Source organism: Nuphar pumila, chromosome 1, assembly GCF_984573655.1.
Source record: "Nuphar pumila chromosome 1, dmNupPumi1.hap1.1, whole genome shotgun sequence".
Lineage (NCBI taxonomy): Eukaryota > Viridiplantae > Streptophyta > Magnoliopsida > Nymphaeales > Nymphaeaceae > Nuphar > Nuphar pumila.
The window spans coordinates 119,075,337-119,098,282 of NC_143249.1; the positions used below are offsets into that span (position 1 = coordinate 119,075,337).

A 22,946-nucleotide genomic window follows, 5' to 3' on the forward strand; every position below is an offset into this window, starting at 1 on the left:
GATAATTAAAGTTTATACAAAAAAAGGAATTTCAAAGGAAACCCTTATACAAAACATGCTCATGAGCGAAACAATAGAGAAAGAATGAGATCTTGATATCATCACGTCATCGCGCCATCGCTTGTTGCATCAACCTAATCATCACTTGTATCCCATAAAATGGGTTAGACTTATGAAAGCCTGGTAGGTGCATAAATATCAAAATTAGAACAAGACTAACATATGCGTTATAACTTTCGTGATGTGCAGTTTCAGAATAAGTAAAATAAGCATGAAAATCTTGTTTCGACAAGTAACTAACCTGAGGGTACGCACAAGATAAACATAGAAACTACTGAGATTTTTCGGGGGTTTGTTATTCTATGTATTTTGATACCTCAGACAACTAGTTGAGTCCGCTTCTAAGGGGACGATCTATGACCGAGAGAGAATTCCCCAGAGGCCACTTATTATAGGGGTATGCATCAAAACTTTTGCAGAGGTCATTGGGATCTACCACCTAGGATAATATTTGGTGGTCCAGTCCCCTAACTCCGATGACCGGAGACACAAAATCATTGCTACTCGTGGAGTGTAATTGTTAACAACTTGTCTATCAGAGTTTTTGTACCATCCAATGTTATTAAAAACGCGCCTCAAGGCGCAAAAAGCGTGCCTCGCCTCAAGGCGAGGGGTTTTATGCCTTGAGGCATATGGGTAAAGTGCCAAAGCCCCGAGGCATGCGCCTCATACGCCTTGAGGCGCACGCCTCGAGGCGAGGCGTGCCTCAGGATGAGGCGCATATACCTTATTACTTTTGGTCAAATGAGGGTCAAAACCCTCATTTGACCAAAAATTAGGGCTTAAACATAAAGGGGTTGGGGGCCCTTTATGTTTAAGCCCCTCGTTTTTTTCTCACTGCACTCTCTCTCTCTGTTTTTTTTCACATTGCTCTCTCTCTCTCTCTCGACTCTCACAACATTTGCTCTCTCTCTCTCTCTCTCGTGGAGCCCCAAAACAAGTACGCACTCTCTCTCGTTTCTAGTTTTTTCTCTTTCTCTCTCGTTCTCCTCTTCTTCTTATCTCTTCTCCTTCTCAGTGCATTTACACGTCTTTGCTTAAAAAACAAAAACAAAATCGATCTCTCTCTCCCCCCGTCTCATGCGATTCTTTTGTGCATGTTTCAATTTTATCTCGTGCATGCGAATCACTATTCCCTTATAGATTATTTTTGCAATTTGCAAGTCAATTGAATGAATAGCACTAGTTAATACAGAACACAGACCATGAATTGAATTTGGCCTTTTATGGATCATAAATCCTGAATCTGTGGTCTTTATCATCGTCACAAACACCACAAAACAACATCGCCAAGCCTTATTGCATCTATATGAATTAGCCTTTAGAACATTGTCTTAACATAGATACCAGGCTGATGAAATTTGAAATCATGAATATAATTGATAGATTTTAAGAGCATAACTTTGGGTAAAAAACTAAAAAAAAAAAGAATTTCAATCTTATATGTTTCCAATGAAGTTTTTTATTCATTCTAATGTTGTGTGCTTCTTAGCAAATATAATAAACACATCTGATAATTTTCATATGCACTAAATACAACAACAACAACTACGCCTTCATCCCAAAACAATTGGGGTCGGCGATATGAACCAGCAAAGAAAATCATTTTGCGTCTTCCACATGAATCCTTCTCCTCCAATCATTTCTATCCAATGCCATGTTCTCGGTGAGGTTCAAAGCATTCATATCCTTTCCTATCATCTCCATCCAAGCCTTCCTAGGCCTACCCTGACCTCTTTTAACTAATATATTTTCCCATTTGTCCATCCTTCTAACTGGAGCATCATTAGGCCTTCGCCGAATATGTCAAAACCACCGTAAACGATTCTCTCTCATCTTATTTTCAATGGGTGCAACGCCTACCTTCTTACGTATCTCCTCGTTCTGAATCTTATCTTTTATTGTATTTCCACACATCCATCTAAGCATGCGCATCTCAGCTACACTCATTTTTTGAATATGATGTCTCTTGGCAACCCAACATTCCGTACCATATAGTAAAGCGGGCCTAATAGTCGTCCTATAAAACTTTCCCTTCAACCGCAATGTTATTCTACAATCGCACAACACTCCAGTTGCACTTTTCCATTTCATCCACCCAACCTTTATCCTATGATTTACATCTCCATCAATTTCTCCATACTTTTGAATGATAGATCCCAAATATTTGAAACAATCATCCACCGATATTTCTTGCTCAGCAAGCTTCGCTACACTCCCATCACTACTTCGTTGCTTACTAAACCGACATTCCATATATTCTGTCTTACTCTTACTCAACTTAAAACCTCTTGCTTCCAATGTCTGTCTCCATAATTCTAACTTAGCATTAACCTCAACTCTAGACTCATCAATCAAAACAATATCATCAGCAAACAACATACACCACAACACATTTTCTTGAATTGATCTCGTATGCTCATCCGTCACTATAGCAAATAGGAAAGGGCTTAAAGCAGATCCTAAATGTGAAAAAAGAAAAAAGTGCCCAAAACTCGCTAAGTGATGCTTTAACCTATAGATGCCTTCTGTAGTCTCTTTATGACTATAATTGCAAATTACTTGTCCTACGAGTTTGGGATCTTTAGCGAGATTTGGAACTTTAACTCCATGATCCCATCCTATATCTTTTCTCATTGTTCAACTGTAAAAATGCATATGAGAAAATATATATTAACACAAAAATTTAGATTCATATTCAATAAGAATCAACATATATAACTTGAAAACTAATTAAATAACTTAGAAACTAATTAAGTCATCTCTTTGTGGCGTATAAGCATGTATATTAAATGTTTCAAGTTTAGTAAGCCACAATGTACAGAAATTTAGTGACTCAATAATTATGTTCCTAATTTTTAGAAAGATAAAAATATGAAGAAAAGTTGCAATTTTATTAAAAATGTGCAATTTTATTAAAAATGTGCAATTTTATTAACAATTGCTTCTCTACCAAACAACCCCTTTACCTTTTTAAATACATCGATTTGTGTTGTAATTTTCAACTGAACATTTGCATTAGAAACCAATTTTTCAACACAATCATAAAAGTCGTTCATAACTTCTCCATCTGGGTTGAAGTTGTCAGCATAATGAAAATGATGATTTAAATAATAAGCAGCTGCATGCAAAGGCTTATGAAGCGGTTCCACCTGATGTGAAAAGATTTTTTCAGAATCATCTAAGGGATCAGAAACAAGAGGAAGAATAAAACAAGTTGGAAATAGGGCAGAGTGTTTATTTTAGATTATCAACAGGTGATAATGTAAACAAAGAAATCAGTGGTTCATGTAGTGATGCAAAAACAAACACAGGTGGTCCCATGGACCTCTTTGTGAACAAAGAAGCACGACAAACCACAATAAACACTGCTTTCAAAAGTGACGAAAGAAAAAATGTATGTTGTGCCATTGGTAGATTTTTTTATTCAAATGCCGTATCATTTAATCTTTGCAACAATCCATATTTTGGTACAATGGTAGAAGCTATTGCAAATTATGGGCGAAGATTCAAACTGCCTTCTTATCACGAGATCATAACGCGGATTTTGAAAGACGAGGTAGATTGTACTCACGAAATTTTAAGAGTTCAAAAAAGGAATGATCAAAGGTTTGTTGCAGCATTATGGCAGATGGTTGGACAGATGGAAAAGGAAGAAACTTAATTAATTTTTTTTATGAACAACTCATCTGGGACTATATTTTTGAAGTCCGTTAACATCAGCGATATGAAAAAAATTGGTGCAAATTTGTGTAAGTTATTTGAAGAAGTTAAAAAAGTTGGTGAAAGTAATGTGGTGCAATTCATTACAGGTAATACACCAAACTATGTGGCAGTTGAGAATATGTTAACAACAGGAAAAACATGTTTTTGGACACCATGTGCGGCCCATTGCTTGAATCTTATGTTAGAAGATATTGGAAAGATATCAATTTTTAAAGATACAGTGGAAAAAACAAAAAAGAATTACAAGATACATCTATAGTCATGCATGGATATTAAATTTGATGAAAAAGTTCACAAAGAAGAAAAAACTTCTGCGTCCAACCGTCACTAATTTTGCCACAACATATCTCACGCTTCATAGTATTGGATGTTATAAGAAAGTGTTGAAGTCGATGTTCTTGTCTTCAAATTTTAGATCATCTAATTACTATAAAAAATCTGATGCTAAGAACATTTCTTATATTGTTCTTAATGATCATAAGTTTTGGGCTACCATATCATATGCAATTAGAGTTATACTGCCTCTCGTGAAAGTCCTGCGATTGCGATTAGTAGATGCAGATGAGCCTGCTATGGGATTTTTGTACGAGGCAATGGATAGAGCAAATGAGAAAATTGTTTCAAACCTTTACAAGGTTGAAAAAAAATATAAACCTATTTAGGATATCATTGATAGGTGATGAAACTTGCAACTTCATAAGCCTTTGCATGCAACTGCTTATTATTTAAATCCTCATTTTCATTATGCTGACAACTTCAACCCAGATGGAGAAGTTATGAGTGACTTTTATGATTGTGTTGAAAAATTGGTTTCTGATGCAAATGTTCGGTTGAAAATTACAACACAAATCGATGCATTTAAAAAGGTAAATGGGTTGTTTGGTAGAGAAGCAACTGTTACAATAAGAAAATTAAAAAGTCCTGGTAAGTTTGCAATTATGTTGTTATTTGTTAATATTTTTTATATTTTTGTTAATTATGACATTCTTAATGTTTTTATCAATTTTTTATTGTTTTATTTGAATGCAGCTGATTGGTGGAGTTGATTTGAGCACGAAAATTTTGAGTTGATGAATTTTGCAATTCGAATTATAAGTTTGACGTGCAGTGCATCGGGTTGTGAGAGGAATTGGAGTACTTTCTCTTTGGTTTGTGACTTTGTATTTTATTTTTGAAATACATTTTTATAAGTGTAATTGTCTTATAATTGATTATCAATGATTTGAAATTATAGGGGCATACAAAACGGATTAATAGACTTGAAGAAGAGATGATGAATACCTTGGTTTTTGTAATGTATAATATGAAATTAAGAGAGAGAAATATGAGGAGGGATACCAAAGACCCTATATGTCTAGATCATATAGACTTAGACGATGAGTGGATTGTGGAGAAGGAAGATCCAGTGTTGCCTAGTGATCTCAATTGGTTGGAGGATTCATGGTTGGATCTGAACTTCGACATAAATGCCATTGAGCATGTGCCTATTGAAAAAGTCACTTCACCTCATGATTCACAAAGTGGTTCTCGGCAAGACAGGTCTTCAAGAGATCAAGGTAAAGCTATACTTCTTTTACTTTGATATGAATATAAATGTATTTTTTTAATTATATAAAATAAGTATTTAATACATGATTTTTTATTAAAGGAAAAGGAAAAGCAAAAGAAGTGACCAAGGATGTAGAGGAAGAAAGTGCACATGATGAAGAGTCAGAGAATGAAGATGAAGGAGAACTTATTTATATGGATTCCTCGGATAATAACATTGAAGACTTAGATATTGATGATGAGGAGACATAAGAAGAGTCTAGGCCCTAATTCATATCATAGAGCTATGACCATTTATATGCTTTTTTGGGTCTTTCAGTTGCAATTGTGAATGTTAACACTCATTTTAAAGAGTTTTGGACAAATATATTAACATTTGATTGTTAATGCTAACATGCATTTTCTAATTATGACATAAAGTTGTTAATACTATTATGCATTTCGTTGTTAATATTAATTTTTTATTGAATGAATGCTCATATTTTATTTCTTAGATGCTTACATAGATCAAGTTGTTGCATTAATGTTACTTTTACATAATAATCTCATATTTTTTCAGTATTTATTTGAGATTTTTTATTTCTTGTTGGTTGTTGCTTCATCAATAAAGCATTTTTTATTTATTTATAATTTTAGATATTTTTATAGTTTTTTTAAGTTAGATTTTTTTTTAGGCTTATGCTTTACGCCTCGAGGCTCACCTCAGATTTGGTGGAGCGCCTCGCTACGCCTCAACGCTTTTCACAACACTGGTACCATCCTGTCCTCTCTATTAATAGAACCAAAGAATAAACGAGTATGTTAGCTTTTATTTTATCTGACAACCCATTCAATATGCTTTGGTCTATTAAACCAAATCGAGCATCTTGCCTGTGAAGGCAATCATCATCATTTATGTGATTTTTTTTAATCATCGTGCACTGTGAAACTATGAGGTTACTGAAATGGAGTCATCATTCATGACTGGGTTTGGATCTCGGATCACAGACCCAACTCGAGTTTATTTAGTCACATGTTCATTAATAGTATATATATATATATATATATATATATATATATATATATATATAATGATAAGCCAAATACCGCAAACCCTATTTGGGGTTTTCTACAGCCACCACGTTCTCTCTCTCTCTATTCTTTATTCGTTCTTGTGATTGAATGATAGAACCCATGATTTCTAACATGGTATCAGAGCTGAAGATCCAATCTTGAAGATCATGTCCTTATGAGCCTCAAGTCGAGTTTTTCTGTCTCTTTCTAAGGTATCTGTCAATCCGATTTCATCTATTCTCTATTTTTTTCTCTTGTTCTTAAACCCAATCTTAAATATATTCAAGTTAACATGTTTCCTTTCTTCTAAAATCCGAGTTTTGGATTTGTTCACGTTGTCTTTTCTTTTCATCTATTTCTTTTCTCTGCTTTTATGTTCTTCTTTTCTCATGTTGAACACAATCTTCCCAAAAGCAGGTTCGATAATCATGCAAGATCACATTGGATCTTTGCGTGATTTCAAGAGTTGAAATCACGTCAATCTTGTTTTCTCATCGTTTTCAAATTAATGTCAGTTCAGATTCTGATCTGAATGTGAACTCAAATCTGTTTTTAATTGATTGATATTATCTTTGAATCCTTTTCGAATCAGATTCACCCTTTGGAACTTCTGTCTCTTTCCTTGCGATTCCGAAAACGAAAACACATTATTTTCAATAACGTGCCTCTTATTGGTTAACTTCATTCAGAACAGATTTTACTGCATCGCCTGATTTTCTGCCTCGGATCTGCAGATCATTATTAAAAAATAGGGGGGGGGGGTAAATCGCTACATGATTTGCGGTGTTCTTCAGCAAATCGTTACGAGATTTACGGTATCCTTCAGCAAATTTCTACGCGATTTGCAGTGCCTTCAGCAAATCGCTACGCAATTTGCGATGTTTTTTAGCAAATCGCTACGCGATTTTGACTCTTTCTTCCTTTTAGTTTTCTCTCGTTTATTGTTTTCGGCTTCAATCGACTATGAATTCATTTTTCTCTTCTCAATCTGGTCTTTCTTCCAACTTTCTAAGTCAACTTGTATCTGAGAAACTGAACAATTCTAATTTCCTAACCTGAAGAGACAAATCATCCCATTCATAAAAAGTCAGGATCTTTTTGGACATTTGGATGACTCTATTCCTCTTCCTCCAGAGTTCATATCACAAGAAGTAAAGAATAGGGAGGGTGACACTTCTATTACCTTTGTTAGAAATCCAGAGTACATATTCTGGATGAAGCGAGATCAGGCTTTGGTTGCCTACATTACTTCCACTCTGTCACAGGAGGTGCTTGTGCCAATCTCTGATGACTGCTTAGCCATGCAGTTATGACACCGACTTGTTCAAACGTATTCTCAAGTTTCTCAGGCCAGAGTTCTATTTTTAAAGAAAGAGTTTCAAATGCTGAGAAAGGATTCCATGACTATCATGGAGTACTTCAACAAAATAAAGACTACCACAGATTTGTTGGCCATCGTCGGTTGTGTGGTCAGTGACAAAGATATGGTGCAACAAACTTTGAGCGAGCTGGGACCATATAATGGTTACTTCCTTATTGTGTTTGACTTACCTGCTTTTGAAGATCTTCGTGCTAAACTCTTACAGTATGAGATGACTTTGAAAGGATTCTCTGAAGATACTCACACTCACATTGGAGCACAAGACGTTCTTGCCACATGAGTTACATATGGTCGTGGACGTGGCAGGTATGAATCTCGAGAAAGAGGTGGTCAAGAGAGGAACGTACAAGGAGCTCATAGAATATTGCCTACACCCAATATTCCTTCTAATTTGTAGATGTCAAGGACAATACCCACTTGTTTTCTATGTAACAAAAAGGGGCACATCAAAGCTAATTGTTGGTTTAATCCTCAAAATAGAGGAAAACAATCAGATACAAGAAAGTGAACTGATAAATTAAAGAATAGTGGAGAAGTCAAAGAGTTGTTATTTATCTGCCTTGGCTGACTTGAATCTGAAATAGAATGATCAAGGCACTTGGTATGTTGATTCCGGAGCAACTACTCATGTTACTGGTGATACTGGTAAGCTCCTAAATATTGTTCTTTATATTGGTAGAAATAGTATAGTTACTAGAGATAGATCTCATTACCATATTTCTCACATTGAAAACTCTCTCATCCTTATGTCCAACACTTCACTCGCTCTTTCAAATGTCATTCATGCTCCTAATATCAAGAAAAATATTGTTTCTGTCTCTAAGCTTGTAAATGATATTAATGTTGCAGTTGAGTTTACTCTCTTTTCTACTCGTGTCAAGGATCTTCACATGAGGGAAACGTTCGCTGAAGGAAAACATCAAGGAAATATGTATGTGTTCCAAGAGAATCCTTTCACTCGTGTTCAGCCTGTTGCTCCTACCTTGAAGCTCACATCTTCTTCAGTTCCTTTTGCGAGTGTTTTTAATCTTTTTGAATGTATTGAGTCGAATCTTTGGCATGGTCGTCTGGGTCATTTTAGTAGTCTTTTTATTGAAAAACTTGTTTCAAGCAGTCTTATTCCTAGGTCAAGTCTAAGTTTAAGTGTTAATGATAAAAAATGTTCTAGTTGTCTTCAGTGTAAGAGTCATGTTCTCCCTTTTCATGTTATCATGTTCTCGTTAGGATTCTGTTATCATGTTCTCGTTAGTCACATTCTTTAATTGTTTGTTCATTTCTCCAATATGAGGACTATTTTCTTCTTTCAGATACTGTTCATTTTCATTTTGTTTTGGAGAGATCACTAATGATCAGTCTTTCTGCATTTATTGATAAGCATTTCTGTGGATGAAATTATATTTCTAGTACCTTGCTGCTTTAAGTGAGCATGTGTTTTTATACACTTATAAGTTATAATCCGTTCTATAGGATACTAATAACAATTGAATTGGGTGTTTTCTCTCCATATGTGCATTGTCTTGTCTGCTCTTAGACTATGTTGACATTTCACAATTTTGGCATTTTGGACCTTGTTCTGGACTTGGTTTTGTTACATCTATCACACACTTCACAAGTTATCTAATTTTTCATTCATGCAATTTTTTACTTTTCAGAATTTCCATCTATGCACAGGGATATTCCAGTTTACTTGTGTTCCGTATCATTATACACTATTCTTCACAATAATGTCCTGTATCCTTTTCACTCTGTTCTTGTTAGTGTGTATTTGAGTTCATTATTCTTTTAGGGCTACAATGGAAAGAGTTGAAGAGCTTGTGATATTTGGAGGATTTGCTGATTCCAAGTTTTTGCAGAGGACTTTGGTTGAAGAATTTGACTTGTTACAAGATAGGTACCTTTCTTTTTCTTTTTTGGATGGCTCGCCGTTATGTTCTTTCTTCTGTCCATCCTGACAGGAAAAATTTCCCTTCTCATAACCAGCACATATATATCAAGCTATTTCAGAGTTACAAAGAACCCAAATATGCTGTCACAGCATATGTGTTTTTTATTTTTGTTTAGCTAAAGTGGTGATTGAGTTCTTTGAATTAACCTTTTTCTTTCCATCCTTTTGCATATTACTAATTTTCTTGGATGCTTGTAAGAACTTCAGGGTTCCTGGTTGATTTTTTATGCGGTGTTGTGGAGCAGGTCTTGCAGTCTGTCTTGTGCTTCTGTTTGTTTGCTGAAAATTGCAGATGTGTATGAAGGCTTGCATATGGCAGTCACATCTTTATTTTTGGTAGTTTGTTTTATTTCTCTTTAGGATCTTACTGTGTCTGGATATATTGGCTCCCTTTGAAAATTGCAGTTGCCGTGAAGCCTTTTTAGTGCCCTTCACAGTGATTTCCCAAAAGCTGCATTGTGAAGATATGATGCCCCTCTATTATGCTCCATCAACATCAAGTTTTACTTCTGCTGATATGCCTACTTCCTTGTCATACTATAAGGTCTTTGCTGTCCATCTCATGCATTTGCTGTGCATCTTTAATATTTTTCTCTACATGATATTAATAATTAGCTTAGACATCAAATAGCTTTATTTATCACTTGAGTACTTAAGAAGTTGTTAACACTTGCTTTGAAGAATGCTCATATTTCCTACTGATCCGGTAAATTTTCTGGATTTCTTATAATATAATCTAGCTGGATAAGATCCCCAAAACAACAGTTGGTATAATAAGAAAAAGTGGATAAAGAAGAAAAAGTGAAAAACCACTTTAAAATGTCACATAAGGTATGGGTTCGGGTACAGGGTATGACACAGGAATTTCTGAAATGATGTGCACGGGGGTGAATATATATATATACACACACGCACACACACACCATGATAAACTGTGGACGATAACCAAAATAATTTGCAGAGAAGAAGACGTTGTGGCTGGGGTTGTAATTCTGCATGATTCCCAATATGGGGTCGTGCCCTATTCCTCTCCTACATGAAACATAAATTACATGACAGGAATGCCCCTGATATAAATGAATAAGATACATAATAAAGAGGGGCAACAAAGTAAATAATATACACAACATAAATACAATGGACCCAATACACTAAAGGGACCCAATCCATGGTCCAAACTGAATCACATCTCAATGGCCTCCCTCAAGTTGTACATGGTCCTTCACCATGGACAACTTGGTCTTCAAAAACCAAAATATTTGTCTTGTCAACCCTTTTGTGAACAAATCAGAAACCTGATTTTTTGTCACAATAAACTTTGCTTCCAACTCTTGATCTTCAATTTTTCTTCTAATAAAACGTTGATCTATCTCTATGTGTTTCGTATTGTTCACATTTTGACTATGGCTATAAATGTGAATCATTTACTTAAAATTATTTACCTTTTATTAGAAAGGTGCACGTGCCATTCGTGTTTCACCATTGTGGATTTTTGAAATAAAAATGAAAATAAAATAAGATATCACAAGCAATTATGAGATCTATATGCTCATACATTTTACTCTAAACTGAAAAGGATGAAATTCTCATTAATATCTAATTATTACAACATTGAATTGAAATTGAAATTGAAATCATAAAACTCCTAATCTAGAAAAGGAATTTAACATTTCTACATCTTCCCTACAAAACAAAGTTAGCACAAATCAAAAAATGCAAAAGACAATAGAAAACATCATGTCGCAAATCCATATGCATACGGCTAAGTGTGATGTCTACATGAAGGACATATATATGCAAATATATGTGCTAGTGCTAGTGAAGGAAATGTATATATACATGTGCATGCATGTGCAAACGAAGGAAATGCATATACAGGTATTTGTGCTAAAGAGAAATACGCATTTCAGAATGCATATGTAATGTATTGCTTATATTCCATGAGAAAATGTATATAAACATACATGAGCAAGGCTAATACTAGTGGGAAATGTAACATGAGAGTACAGATGCAAAGGTATAAGGAGTATAACTAATGTCCAAATGTTGAAGCTGAAATAAATGCAGGGGATGGATGTGATATAAACATGTGCTTTTGTAACAAGATGCAGGAAATACAGGAGCTGATGCGCTATAATGACAGCAAGTGAAGAAAGGTGATGACTTTGTATAAATATGGCAGGTAATGCTGTGAAAACAGCATTATAAAGTATAAACATGACAGTGCTGGAATCATAAATACATGTGAGTGAGGTGTGGTAAGGTTGTTAATATGTGAGTGTTATGACAGTAAGTGTACTATGGTGTACAGGTGAAGTAAGGTGCTAGTGCTGATAGTGATATGCAGTAGGGTGGCTAATAGGTAGTTAAAGGGGAAGGAGTGAACAGCGGGTGGAGTGGCAAGGTGTGCTGGAGGTTGCGGTGGGCTGTGATGTAATGAAAACATGCAAAATGCTATGACACATGCAGGGAAATAGTGCAGGGAAGTACATGAAAGTGCAGGGAATTAGTGCAGGGAAGAGGTGTTGTAGGAGTGTGTGTTGAGGGCTACTGAAGGTGACAGTGCAGGAATGTGCTGAAGCTATGCACAGGTGAGTGCAACAGGTAAGGTAGGTGCTGCGAGTGGAACATTGCAGCAGCTGTGGATGCCTAGATGCAGTGTAGTGTAGTGTAGTGCTGCAGGAGGCGAAGAAGCAGTGGGTGTAATGCTGTTGTGTAGTGCATATGTGCTGCTGCAAGTGCAGTGGTAGTGAAGTAGGTGTCGGCAATTGGAGTGCCCAGGTGACAGGGGAGTGAGGAGGAGGCTATGATATAGGTGCTGGGCAATGTAGGTACCGGAGGTGATTAGTACCTCTGTGGGTGCCTATAATGAAACCACAGCAGTGCCTAAGCACTGCTGTAAATGTCAAAAGGGGAAAACACAGCAGTGCATCGGCACTGCGAAATCACAGCCACTAAAAAAAAAGTTCTGTGAATGGTTGCTGTAGGTAAAGGGGTGCTGGGTACAGGGGATATAAGACGTAGGAAGTGAAAGGATGTGAATGGAAAGAAGCACTGATAGAGTTATGGAAAGTGAAGCAACCAGGGCAGGAGTCTTGAGAAGATTAAGCAAGGAAATACTGAACGCAATGTTCATGCATATGAAAAACAAGGGAAGCAAATGAGCCCCTTCACAGTCTGCTATATTTGCTTCTGCATTGACATAGCAAGCAACACCACTTGTCACATATACTGGAATCTCGGAAATGGTGTAACGCCCAAAAATTTCAAACTTGCAAACCTTTCAGGAAAAAAAAAAACAGACAAGAGACTAAAAAGGAATCTCTTCATCTCAGAGATGGTTTACGAAAACAACGGAAGACTATACTTTTGTTAATTTCAGAAAGGCAAGCTGACAACTTTGGGTGCGTTAGCTAAAAGAACCAAAACGCACAACCCATGCTACTTGCAAACACTTGGAAAAACCACTTTCATTTATGAAGTTCTCTAATTAGTACAAAATTCGGATATCCCAAGGAAAATCCGTTACAAAACCCCAAACAACAGGACGCAAGTTAAGAGCAGGAAGAAGAACGTCTTGGAGCCATCTTGCCATCGCGCCATCGTCTGTGGTGTACCTAATGATCACCTGTACCCATAGAATGAGTTAGTTTCGCGAAAAACTAGTAGGTGCACAAGAGAGACTGCAGGAAGATGAATTATGTACATTTAATTCAGCAGGTTACGCAGTTTAAAGCAATTATGCATTCAAACAGGTAAGCAATGCACAAGGTAAAATAGTGCAAGCACATAAGTAGTGCAAACGAATAAGTAGTGCAAGCGAGTCAGTAGTGCAAGCGAATCAGTAGGGCAAGCGAGTCAGTAGTGCAAGCGAATCAGTAGTGCAAGCGAATCAGTAGTGCAAGCGAGTCTCACGACCCAACGACCAGTGTGAACAGACCTTATGTTTCGATAATTACTAGCCTGCGGGTACGCGCAGGCAAAACGTAGAAACAACTAAGACTAGTTCGGGCGTCTGTTATTCTATGTATTTTCAATAACCCGAATAGCTAGTTGAGTTCGTTCCAAAGGGACGACTTTAGCCGAGAGAGGATTCCCCAAAGGAGGCAGTGCCACGGATGCATCCAACTTCTGCAGAAGTGTTGAGCTAACTATTGTAGCCCCTTTCCCCTAACTCCAATGACTGGGGAGGCCGGATCGTTGCCCGTAAGGTGGTTGTTAACAACCTGTCCATTGGAGTTTGTACCGCTCTGTCCTCTCCCTTGACAGACACATAGAAGCGAATAGGTACGTTAGGGGTTGCTTAACTAACGACCCATTCTATGCTGTGGTCTTTAAACCACTCAAGCATCTTGCCTGTGAAGGCGAATGTGAGGCCATTTATGTGATTACAGCATTATGCATTTAGTACTGTTCGAGGTCGCACGACCGTCTCATCTGATCATCGCAGTACTAGACGTGTCGTGCACGACTACAAGTACTCTAGGATGAAGGGGGTATAGCTCCTCAATAGAAGCCTCAACAGGAGTGTCTCACAAAGATGTAAAGTTTATCAACTTTACTTTATCCTTTGAAACAGCAGTACCTTATGCCAACATTATGCATGCGATTTTCTAGAACCTCATCCGCTATCGGGGTATCTACATGCCTCGCATGACTCGATACCAACCTCAATAGACGAGATACAAGTTTCTCAACAAAACCCCACTCGTCTGCAGGACTGCATACTCAAGGAGTCAGGATCTTTGCAAGGTATCCCTCTCCTTAGACGAGGATGTAACGCTAGCTCCCAACTCAACTCTCGTCGCAAGAGAGAAAGTGGTAAATGCCCCTTTGCATCCTCCACGAGGATGCCCTTAAGGCAAACACAAAGGGCAAGAACCTGCACGTCATATGCAATAGCAAGGCAATACCAATACATATGCAAAAGCAAGAGCCTAGGCGCAGAGTGCGACGACAAGGTAAGCACGGTAAGCAGAAGTGCGACGCTAAACCTCGATGCGGTGCGTGACGGCAAGTAAAGACTGACATAAGGTAAAGGGCAAGGATCGTGAAACTGCGTCCATGAGTTAAGTGCGTACTCGTATAAATATATATATATATATATATATATATTTGTATATATATATATATTTATTTAATGGTCATTTTTAGTTTAATTGAACTTAATTCAATTATCCAAGTCTTTCGTGCAATCTTCCCCTACCTCGGAGAGTTACGAGCTTGCTGGGGTCTGCGGATGTACACGACTGACGGCTCGGGTCGCGGAGCGTTTGTGAGATCCGTTGTAGCTGCAAATATGCGACAATCTTAGCACGCTAACAGCAAAACAGAAGGTCTGAGTCATTGCCACTGACCTAACGCGAAGGAAGCAGAAGCAGGGGCAGTGGGCCCCTGTTGACCTGCTTTCGGCAAAGTACGAGGAAGCAGGGGGTTGTACCCCTGCCCTCAAAGATCGAGGACAGGCAGGGCTGCGCCCCTGCCTGATGAAGAAAAAGAGAGGTAGGGGGCTTCACCCCTGCCTGACGAAGAAGCACAGAGGTAGGGGCTCGGCCCTTGCCTAATGAAATGCGAACAGGCAGGGGGCGAAGATAAAGTAGTTGGCTGTTCGCATTTCATTACTGCCTTGCCATTGCAGATGATGCTCAGATTTTCGCTCATTGCATGTGCTATAATGACATCTTTATGGAGGATGCAAATGCGTTTACCGCTCTCTGTCTTGCGACAAGAATTGAGTCGAGAGCTTAACGATACGTCCTCGTCTAAGGAGAGGGATACCTCGAAAGGATCCTGACTCTTCGAGTAAGCAGTCCTGCAGAGTAGACTTGAGATTTTAGGGAGTTGCGTAAAAGCATTAAAGACTGCCCAAATCAAAGAATTTGGAAGAATGTGTTTTGGTTGGTTCTGTTCGTCTATCCGACATATCTCGGGTAACCCCGAATTGGGGGTTGAGCAAACTTCTTAGCGGGGGTTCTATTGAGAAACCCGTATCTTATTCATCAAGGCAGGTATCGAGTCATGCGAGGCATGTAGATACCATGATAGTGGATGAGATTCTAGAAAATCGCATGCCAAGTGTTGGTAGAAGTTGTTGGCTGTTTCAAAAGATAAAGAATGTCAAAAGTAAAGTTTGAGAAACATTACATCTTTGTGAAACACTTTTGTTGAGGCTTCTATTGAGGAAATATATCCCTTTCATCCTAGAGTACTTGTAGTCATGCACTACACGCTAGTACTGCGATGATCAGATGAGACGGTCGTGCGACCTCAAATAGTGCTAAATGCACAATGCTGTAAACACATAAAAATGGGATCGCCTTCACATGTAAGATGCTCATTTGGTCAAAAGACCAGAGCATATAGAATGAGTCGTCAGTTAACTTACCCGTGATGCACTCATTCACTTCTTTTAGTTTGTCAAGGGAGAGAACAGAGCGGTACACACTCCAATGGACGGGTTGTTAACAACTACCCTACGGGCAAAGATCCGGCCTCCTCAGTCATTGGAGTTAGGGGAATGGACTATCAGAGATTATCCTAGGTGGTAGATTTCATGGACTTCTGCAGAAGTTTGATGCATCCGTTGCTAAGTACCTGCATTTGGGGAATCATCTCTCGGCTAAAGCCGTCCCCTTAGGAGCGGACTCGACTAGCTATTCGGGTTATTGAAAATACATAGAATAACAGATGCCCAAACTAGTCTCAGTTGTTTTTACGATTTATCTGCGCGCACCCGCAGGCGAGTTATATCGAAACATAAAGTTTGTTCACACTGGTTGATTGGTCATGAGACTTGCTTGTTGCGTCGTAGTTCACAGCTTACGATCAAATGAATCGTCATGCTGGGTTTTGACAGTTGCACTGTTTACCTGCTCTGAACTGCTTACTTGTTTTGAACTGCTTACCTGTTTAGCTGCATATCTGCTTTAAACTGCTTAGCATGCTGAATTAAATGTACTTAATTCAGTTTTTTGTAGTCTCTCTTGTGCACCTACTAGTTTTTCGCGAAACTAACCCATTCTATGGGTACAAGTGATGATTAGATACACCACGGGCGATGGCAAGATGACTTCAAGATTTCCTTTTTCCTGCTCTTAGCTCGCGTCCTGGACGTTTTTCGGTTTTGTAACGGATTTTCTTTGGGATATCCGAATTTTGTACTATTTGGAAACTTCTTTAAATGAAAGTGGCTTTTCCAAGTGTTTTGTAAGTAACATGTGTAGTGAGTTTTGATTCTTTTAGCTAACGTGCCCAAAGTTGTCAGCTTGCCTTTCTTAATTCAACAAAAGAATTATCTTCTGCTGATTACATAAGCCAACTCTGAAAGGAAAGAGATTTGTCTAGTCTCTTGCCTGTTTTCTGGAAGGTTCGCAAGTTTGAAATTTTGGGGCGTTACAATATTTATACCAGTCTTATTTTGTTTTATAAAGTGAAACCTTATTCTTGACTTACCTTTTCATGACGATCTGTTGAAGTCACATTGAGGGATCTCAGATAACTAGTGTTTCTGGTGAATTGAAAGATCAAAAGTCTAAAACCTATATTGTTTTCATATAATATAGAAATTGTTAGTTGTACATATGCTTGAGCCATGGGTGTAAAAGGCTGTGTAGAACATTTCCCATTGAGGGAGTCAATGGACCTTATTAAAAGTACAATTTCTTATAACTTGTACAACTTTGGAAAGTTACAGGGAAATTCATTTGATTTGATGCTTGGGTAGTTTGATAAAGAAAACTGCTAGATTACCATGTTTTCTTTTCAAGTAAAATATTTTGGTTGTGGCCGGTTTTCTCCTGTTCATATGGCTAATTGAAGTAAAGTGTTTTAGCTTCAGTGTAAGTATGAGGAATGAGGAAACGTAAGGAAAATATAGGGCTCAGCACTATAGTGGTGCTCACTTTCCACCTTTTGTTAATAACTCTTTAATAGCCTTTACAAAAAGTATGTGCGTGCATATTTACAATTATTCCCCTGCTACCTATACTGAAGACATCAATATGCAAAAATAGGGCAAAATACAACTATGCCCTTACTATGTACAAGTCCCAAAACTTCTCTCAAAATATCTGATAGTAGTGATTGGTCAGGTTTTCATTTTGTCGGCAAGGGCTCATCAGGCATGAGAAGCATCCAATGTTTGCCAGCCCCAGGTAGGAAGGCCGCATGATTTTATCTGACTTGGACTTTGGACTAGTTCTTACCTGATATGATCCCAAAGTTAAACTTGATTGTGTACATGATCACATGGGCTGGACAAGGCCAAGCCTTACTAAAAGAATTGGCTGAGTCCCGCCTGATAACATGATAGGGTCAGGTCAAGGCCTGGTTAATTGAGATCATACCTACTTTTGTTCACAATCCTGATCATCTCGAGGTGAGTATCCAAAGGCTCATTGACCACTCAATTGATAACATCGATAAATATGGTCCTTATAGTTAAACCATGTCACTAGTTGACCTGGCAGTAAAACTAAGATTGTTTTTGCTTTCCCCTGAGTCTAGATTGGTCAGTATGGTTTTTGCTTTCCCCTGCAATTTGAAATGCAGCCTGTTGTTTCCTGTTACACATGTTGATGTGCACATGTATGTTTCAGCTATCACGTCAGAGGCTCAAAACTGCCTATTCCAGTCTTGCAACAATTATTCAATGCACTTGATTGATAGTCATTTTGTTGCTTGCAGGATTCTTGGCCCGATGCCTTGTCCTCTCCTGAATCCAGAAATTTGGATTATGTTTGTTTCAGAATACCTCATGAATCCTCATGTAGGACAAGTAGCGTTGGTATAGCAAGGGGACTGTCATGCGGTTCAAGTTTTTCTAACAAGGGAGATACATCAATGGAAGCCTTTTTGTTAAACATTCAAGATGGGTACTATTGCGTAGATATTGCATTATACAAGGTTGCCGTTTTAGATTTTTTCCTGTTGCTTTCTTACCTCTGTTTTATTTTGTCAATTTAACCTTAACTTGGTGCAACAGGATTGCCAGCTTGTTCTGTTGTTGAATGAAACTGTTACGTCACCAGATTCCCCTGATAAGGCATATATGATGATCGTGGATACAAAAGAGCTTTCTTTCTTTTCTGTTTCTAGATCATCTGCAGAACAGAGCATCTGGGATCTCTGTAATTTAAATGTACTTCTACAGGCCTTTTTTCAACTGAAACGCTGCATATTCATCTGATTTGATCTTAGATGCAGATTGGCTACATACTGTTCATCCTTCCTTGGATGCCTTTGCATGTCATGCGGTTTGTAATTTGTGCAAAACCATCATGAATTTTGAAAACTTATTGCATGGGACAGTCCACATTTTCACATGTATATATGACAAATGTCTATTTCATGTGCATTTTTTCATCAATTTGGTTATTGCATTATTAGCATATCTTTTGTCGTCTATAGCTGGTGTTGAGTGTTCTAAAAAATGCATCCTTCTTTGCAACTTCGTGTTGATGATTTTCATGTGCATTATCTTGAGCATATTGATTGTACCTTATGTTCCAACTTGATATCTTGGTTTCAAAATTTTTTTCCAGGGTTGTGTTGTGGACTTGAACCTGAAGGACTGGAAAGCGCGTTCTGTTCCTCATTCTCTGCTTGCACCACTGGCTGTTAGTGGTAAGCACTCTTCCCTCATTCATATGAAGAAAGTGTGTATAACAGCTGTTATATGATTTTATACTCTGAAATAAGAATGACTCAGTTCTCTTTAGTTAAAGATTGGAAGGTTTGCAAAATTGTTATGGAAACCATTCTTGACATTGTGCCTGTTATACCCACTTATTTGACTAGCTTGCCAGCCTATAAGGATTAAATCAGATTATGGTACCTGTCCATCATCCGCCTAAATCAGAACAAATGAAATTGCACCATCCATAATATTGCACGTACCTTTGAGTTTGCAAGCTATTTTTAACCATGTTAATAGTTCTGTATTCCCATCATCTTTACAAATTTTCTCAAATTTCAGTGAAACTTCATAATCCACTACCTCACCAGATCAACCTTAATTTGAGTTATTTTTAACCTTCAAGCATCCTGATGTCTGCAGTTTGTTTGACCTGCAAAGATCCAGGCTCAAATATTTGTTCTTCTCTACCTGTTAGTATTTTGTAACAAAGTGCTAATTTCTTACTGTTACTGATTATTCAGTGGTCACTTCACTGTTATGAGTCTTAGCTACTCTTATCTACTCTTATCTAACTCTTATGGATTTGTTAACCTAGAATATGTAATGTTTTAATATGTTTCTTTATCTCACTTATGGATGATATATTACTTTTCTGTGCACACATTTGGATATGTGTTTTCATACATAGAATCCTTGTCCACAGCTTCTAGAGGTGTAGCATGTGTGTTTGCATTACGAAGGCGTGCACTGGTTTACATATTGGAAGAAGATGAAGAGGAGATCTCTGACGTTGAATAGGTATGAATACTCCTTTTGTGGAGAAAGAATAGGTTAGAATATTAAGGACTAAGTTAAATGCATATTAGAGCTTGTGTATGAAATATCATCTCAGATTTCCGTGCTTGCACGTAAAACTGTTCCAGGTTTACTGTAAACCCATATTAAGCTGAAATGAATTTGTACCATTAACAAAATGTCTCTTTCAGCATTTCCCTCGACCTTAATTGTAAGTTTTTTATGGAAATCCTCTAATTGCTCCTACCTGTCAAAATCACAGGAAATTCCTATTCAAAGATGTTTTTTCCAAGGAAAGAATGAAAAGCGTAATGTTGCTAGCAATTCTAATATTAGTCTAACAAATGATGTCTTGTGACCCACTGCTTTTGTTGTAGATGATCTGGGTCCATCTGTAGATGATTTGCCTAAACATTAAACTAAAGTTTTCAACTTGGTGTAAACATCTCTTGCCAGCATTACATGAATACTCGTGTCATAGTTGGAACCTGTAGTGCATTTCATCATACAACGAATACATGTGCCTGTAACTAGGGCACAGTAACCTCTCTCTCTCTCTCTCTCTCTCTCTATATATATATATATATATATATATATATATATATATATAGTGAAGCGGGACTGCCCAACCAAAGAATGGTCCGAAATCTACAACCAATGATGATCTTACAACTCTCTAATGTTTGAGCATTTCATTGATCAGATTATATATTTGTTTATAATTTTTTAGTAAGAAATATGCTTGTATGAAAGTTTTACATCTAGACATGTTTTTCGAAATGTGAAAACCTGACAGCTCATAATACATTTAAAATTTTACAATACAAAGTATTGTAGGCTGTTGATTTTTAGTGCTTAAAAAAAGCTTCAAATAACACCTAAAAATTAGAAAACCATAATCTAAAACAATGTTGCTTACTAAATAAATGACAAAAATCCAATATATAGAGTCCGATCACGAAAAGTGTGATCCTTAGAAAAGGAATGTCTTCTGATCATTGTTGGTTGTAGATTTTGGCCTTCCTTTAGTTGGAGGGTCCCCTTTCCCCATATATATAAGACCTTTTGTTCATTCATTTATGTTTGTCTGTTCATCTTTTTGCTAAGTATGGGTTATGACAGAATTAGCAAAACTCTGTAAATTCTTATAGTACTTTCATAAACACATTCTAAATATAACATTGTTTTAAATGCTGGCAATTTTTTTTAGGAAAACATTTGAAACGCATTTGAAAATAAGGTGCTTTTCAAAAATCCTAATATGTGTATGTCTTTTTGTTTACAGAAAATGACTTGTATGGCTAATTTGAACCAATTCCCTAAAAACCTTATAATTTGTTATACTCTCGAATTTCAAAATCGCAAATATTCAAAATTGTTAAGACCTTTTTGCGATAAAATTGTATCGCCCATCAGTTATCTCTAATACCCACTTAAATATAGAATCATAGGTTTTTTTATGTGAATTTAGACCTCACGAACATTGCATAAAGTTATTTGCAAAATTTTGGTGAAACTGAAACCACCAAAATTGTAATTATCCTACTCTTTCACATATACATCAATATTTTTCATAAATGTATTTGTGAAACACCTCTCACAAATATCTTACATTTTCACTTATACTTTTTGAAATTGCATAAATTTATGTGTGAAGCACTTACCACTAATTTCGCAAATAATTTACTTTTTTGCATATATTGCACACTCACGTGAAGTTATTTGTGAATCTCTAAATATCGTACTTAAATATTTCTGAAACTGTGACAAATATGTAATATTTCTTATTTTTTGTGAATTTCTCCAATCATACTTATTCATATATATGTTCCAAAATCTCGTGAAGTATATTTGCGAAAATCCTATTGATCGATAAAAATCGAACAATTTTGCAAAATTGTTTCTTTATGTATAGACAAGTCAATATGATTAACATATAACTAAATATAGTTGGTTTGCACAAAATTAGATAACTTAAGTTTAACAATTACAAAGTTACATTTAATACATAAGTTTCATTACAAATTTATAGTCAAAGTTTAACTTGATTTATTCAATTACAAAGTTTAACTTAATCCATCTAATTATAAATGTAAGTTTAACTTATCTATTACAAAGGTGCATAATTATCCATAGCTCAGTTAGCTGGACAGACTTTTCTGACACCTCTAAATGATGTCTCTGCCTTTTCATTGTCTTTTGCACCCTTGAAAGCCTTTGTGCTTGTAAAACTTGATCATATGATTTCTTATATTTGTGGCATTTTGCTTAAAATGATGCTTTATTAGCAAATAACTAGCTATAGTGAATATATCAAACTAGTGAACAACTGACATATAAACAAAGAAATATGGGGTAAGTTAAAGGGTCATTGACAAGTTACCTCGTTATTTGTGCTCATTGTTAGTCACTTTGAGTCTTTCTACAATTTTTCTTAGATGCTACATAGTAAATCCAGTGTGGTAACAAAAGAAATAAAATTACGTGCAAATGTAACAAAAAAACAAACAAATTAATGTGTAAAACTAACGCGTACATCACTTGCTAAGAGAGGTTTTTTGCCAAACTCATACTTTTTCGGCTCTAGAGTGTTCTTTTTTATAGTTTTTTTTTTGTCATTAACTTGTTCTTAACAACAAAATAAATTATATACGATTAATATCAAATATATACACATGATTCGTGATATTGCTTATACTTCATGTATGATCAATTGTTCTTTACTCTTCGAAACTCAAGGCCCTTTGAACCCCTCTCTTTTGTAAGAATGTGTATGATCATACATCTCGAACTATCTAGAT

At 36.7% G+C, this 22,946-nt stretch overlaps 1 protein-coding gene across 1 annotated transcript in view; it reads left to right on the top strand.

Annotated features, from left to right (window-relative positions):
• Positions 1–20,319, top strand: part of APC4 (Transducin/WD40 repeat-like superfamily protein) — a 163,280-nt gene extending 142,961 nt beyond the window's left edge. The window contains exons 14-19 of the mRNA XM_090013365.1: positions 9,555–9,659; positions 10,119–10,257; positions 18,399–18,617; positions 18,697–18,852; positions 19,256–19,337; positions 20,054–20,319. Coding sequence (XP_089869491.1) covers positions 9,555–9,659; positions 10,119–10,257; positions 18,399–18,617; positions 18,697–18,852; positions 19,256–19,337; positions 20,054–20,148 — 796 coding nt within the window. The 3' untranslated portion in view covers positions 20,149–20,319. The remainder of the gene's footprint in view (positions 1–9,554; positions 9,660–10,118; positions 10,258–18,398; positions 18,618–18,696; positions 18,853–19,255; positions 19,338–20,053) is intronic.
• Positions 20,320–22,946: the final 2,627 nt, after the last annotated feature.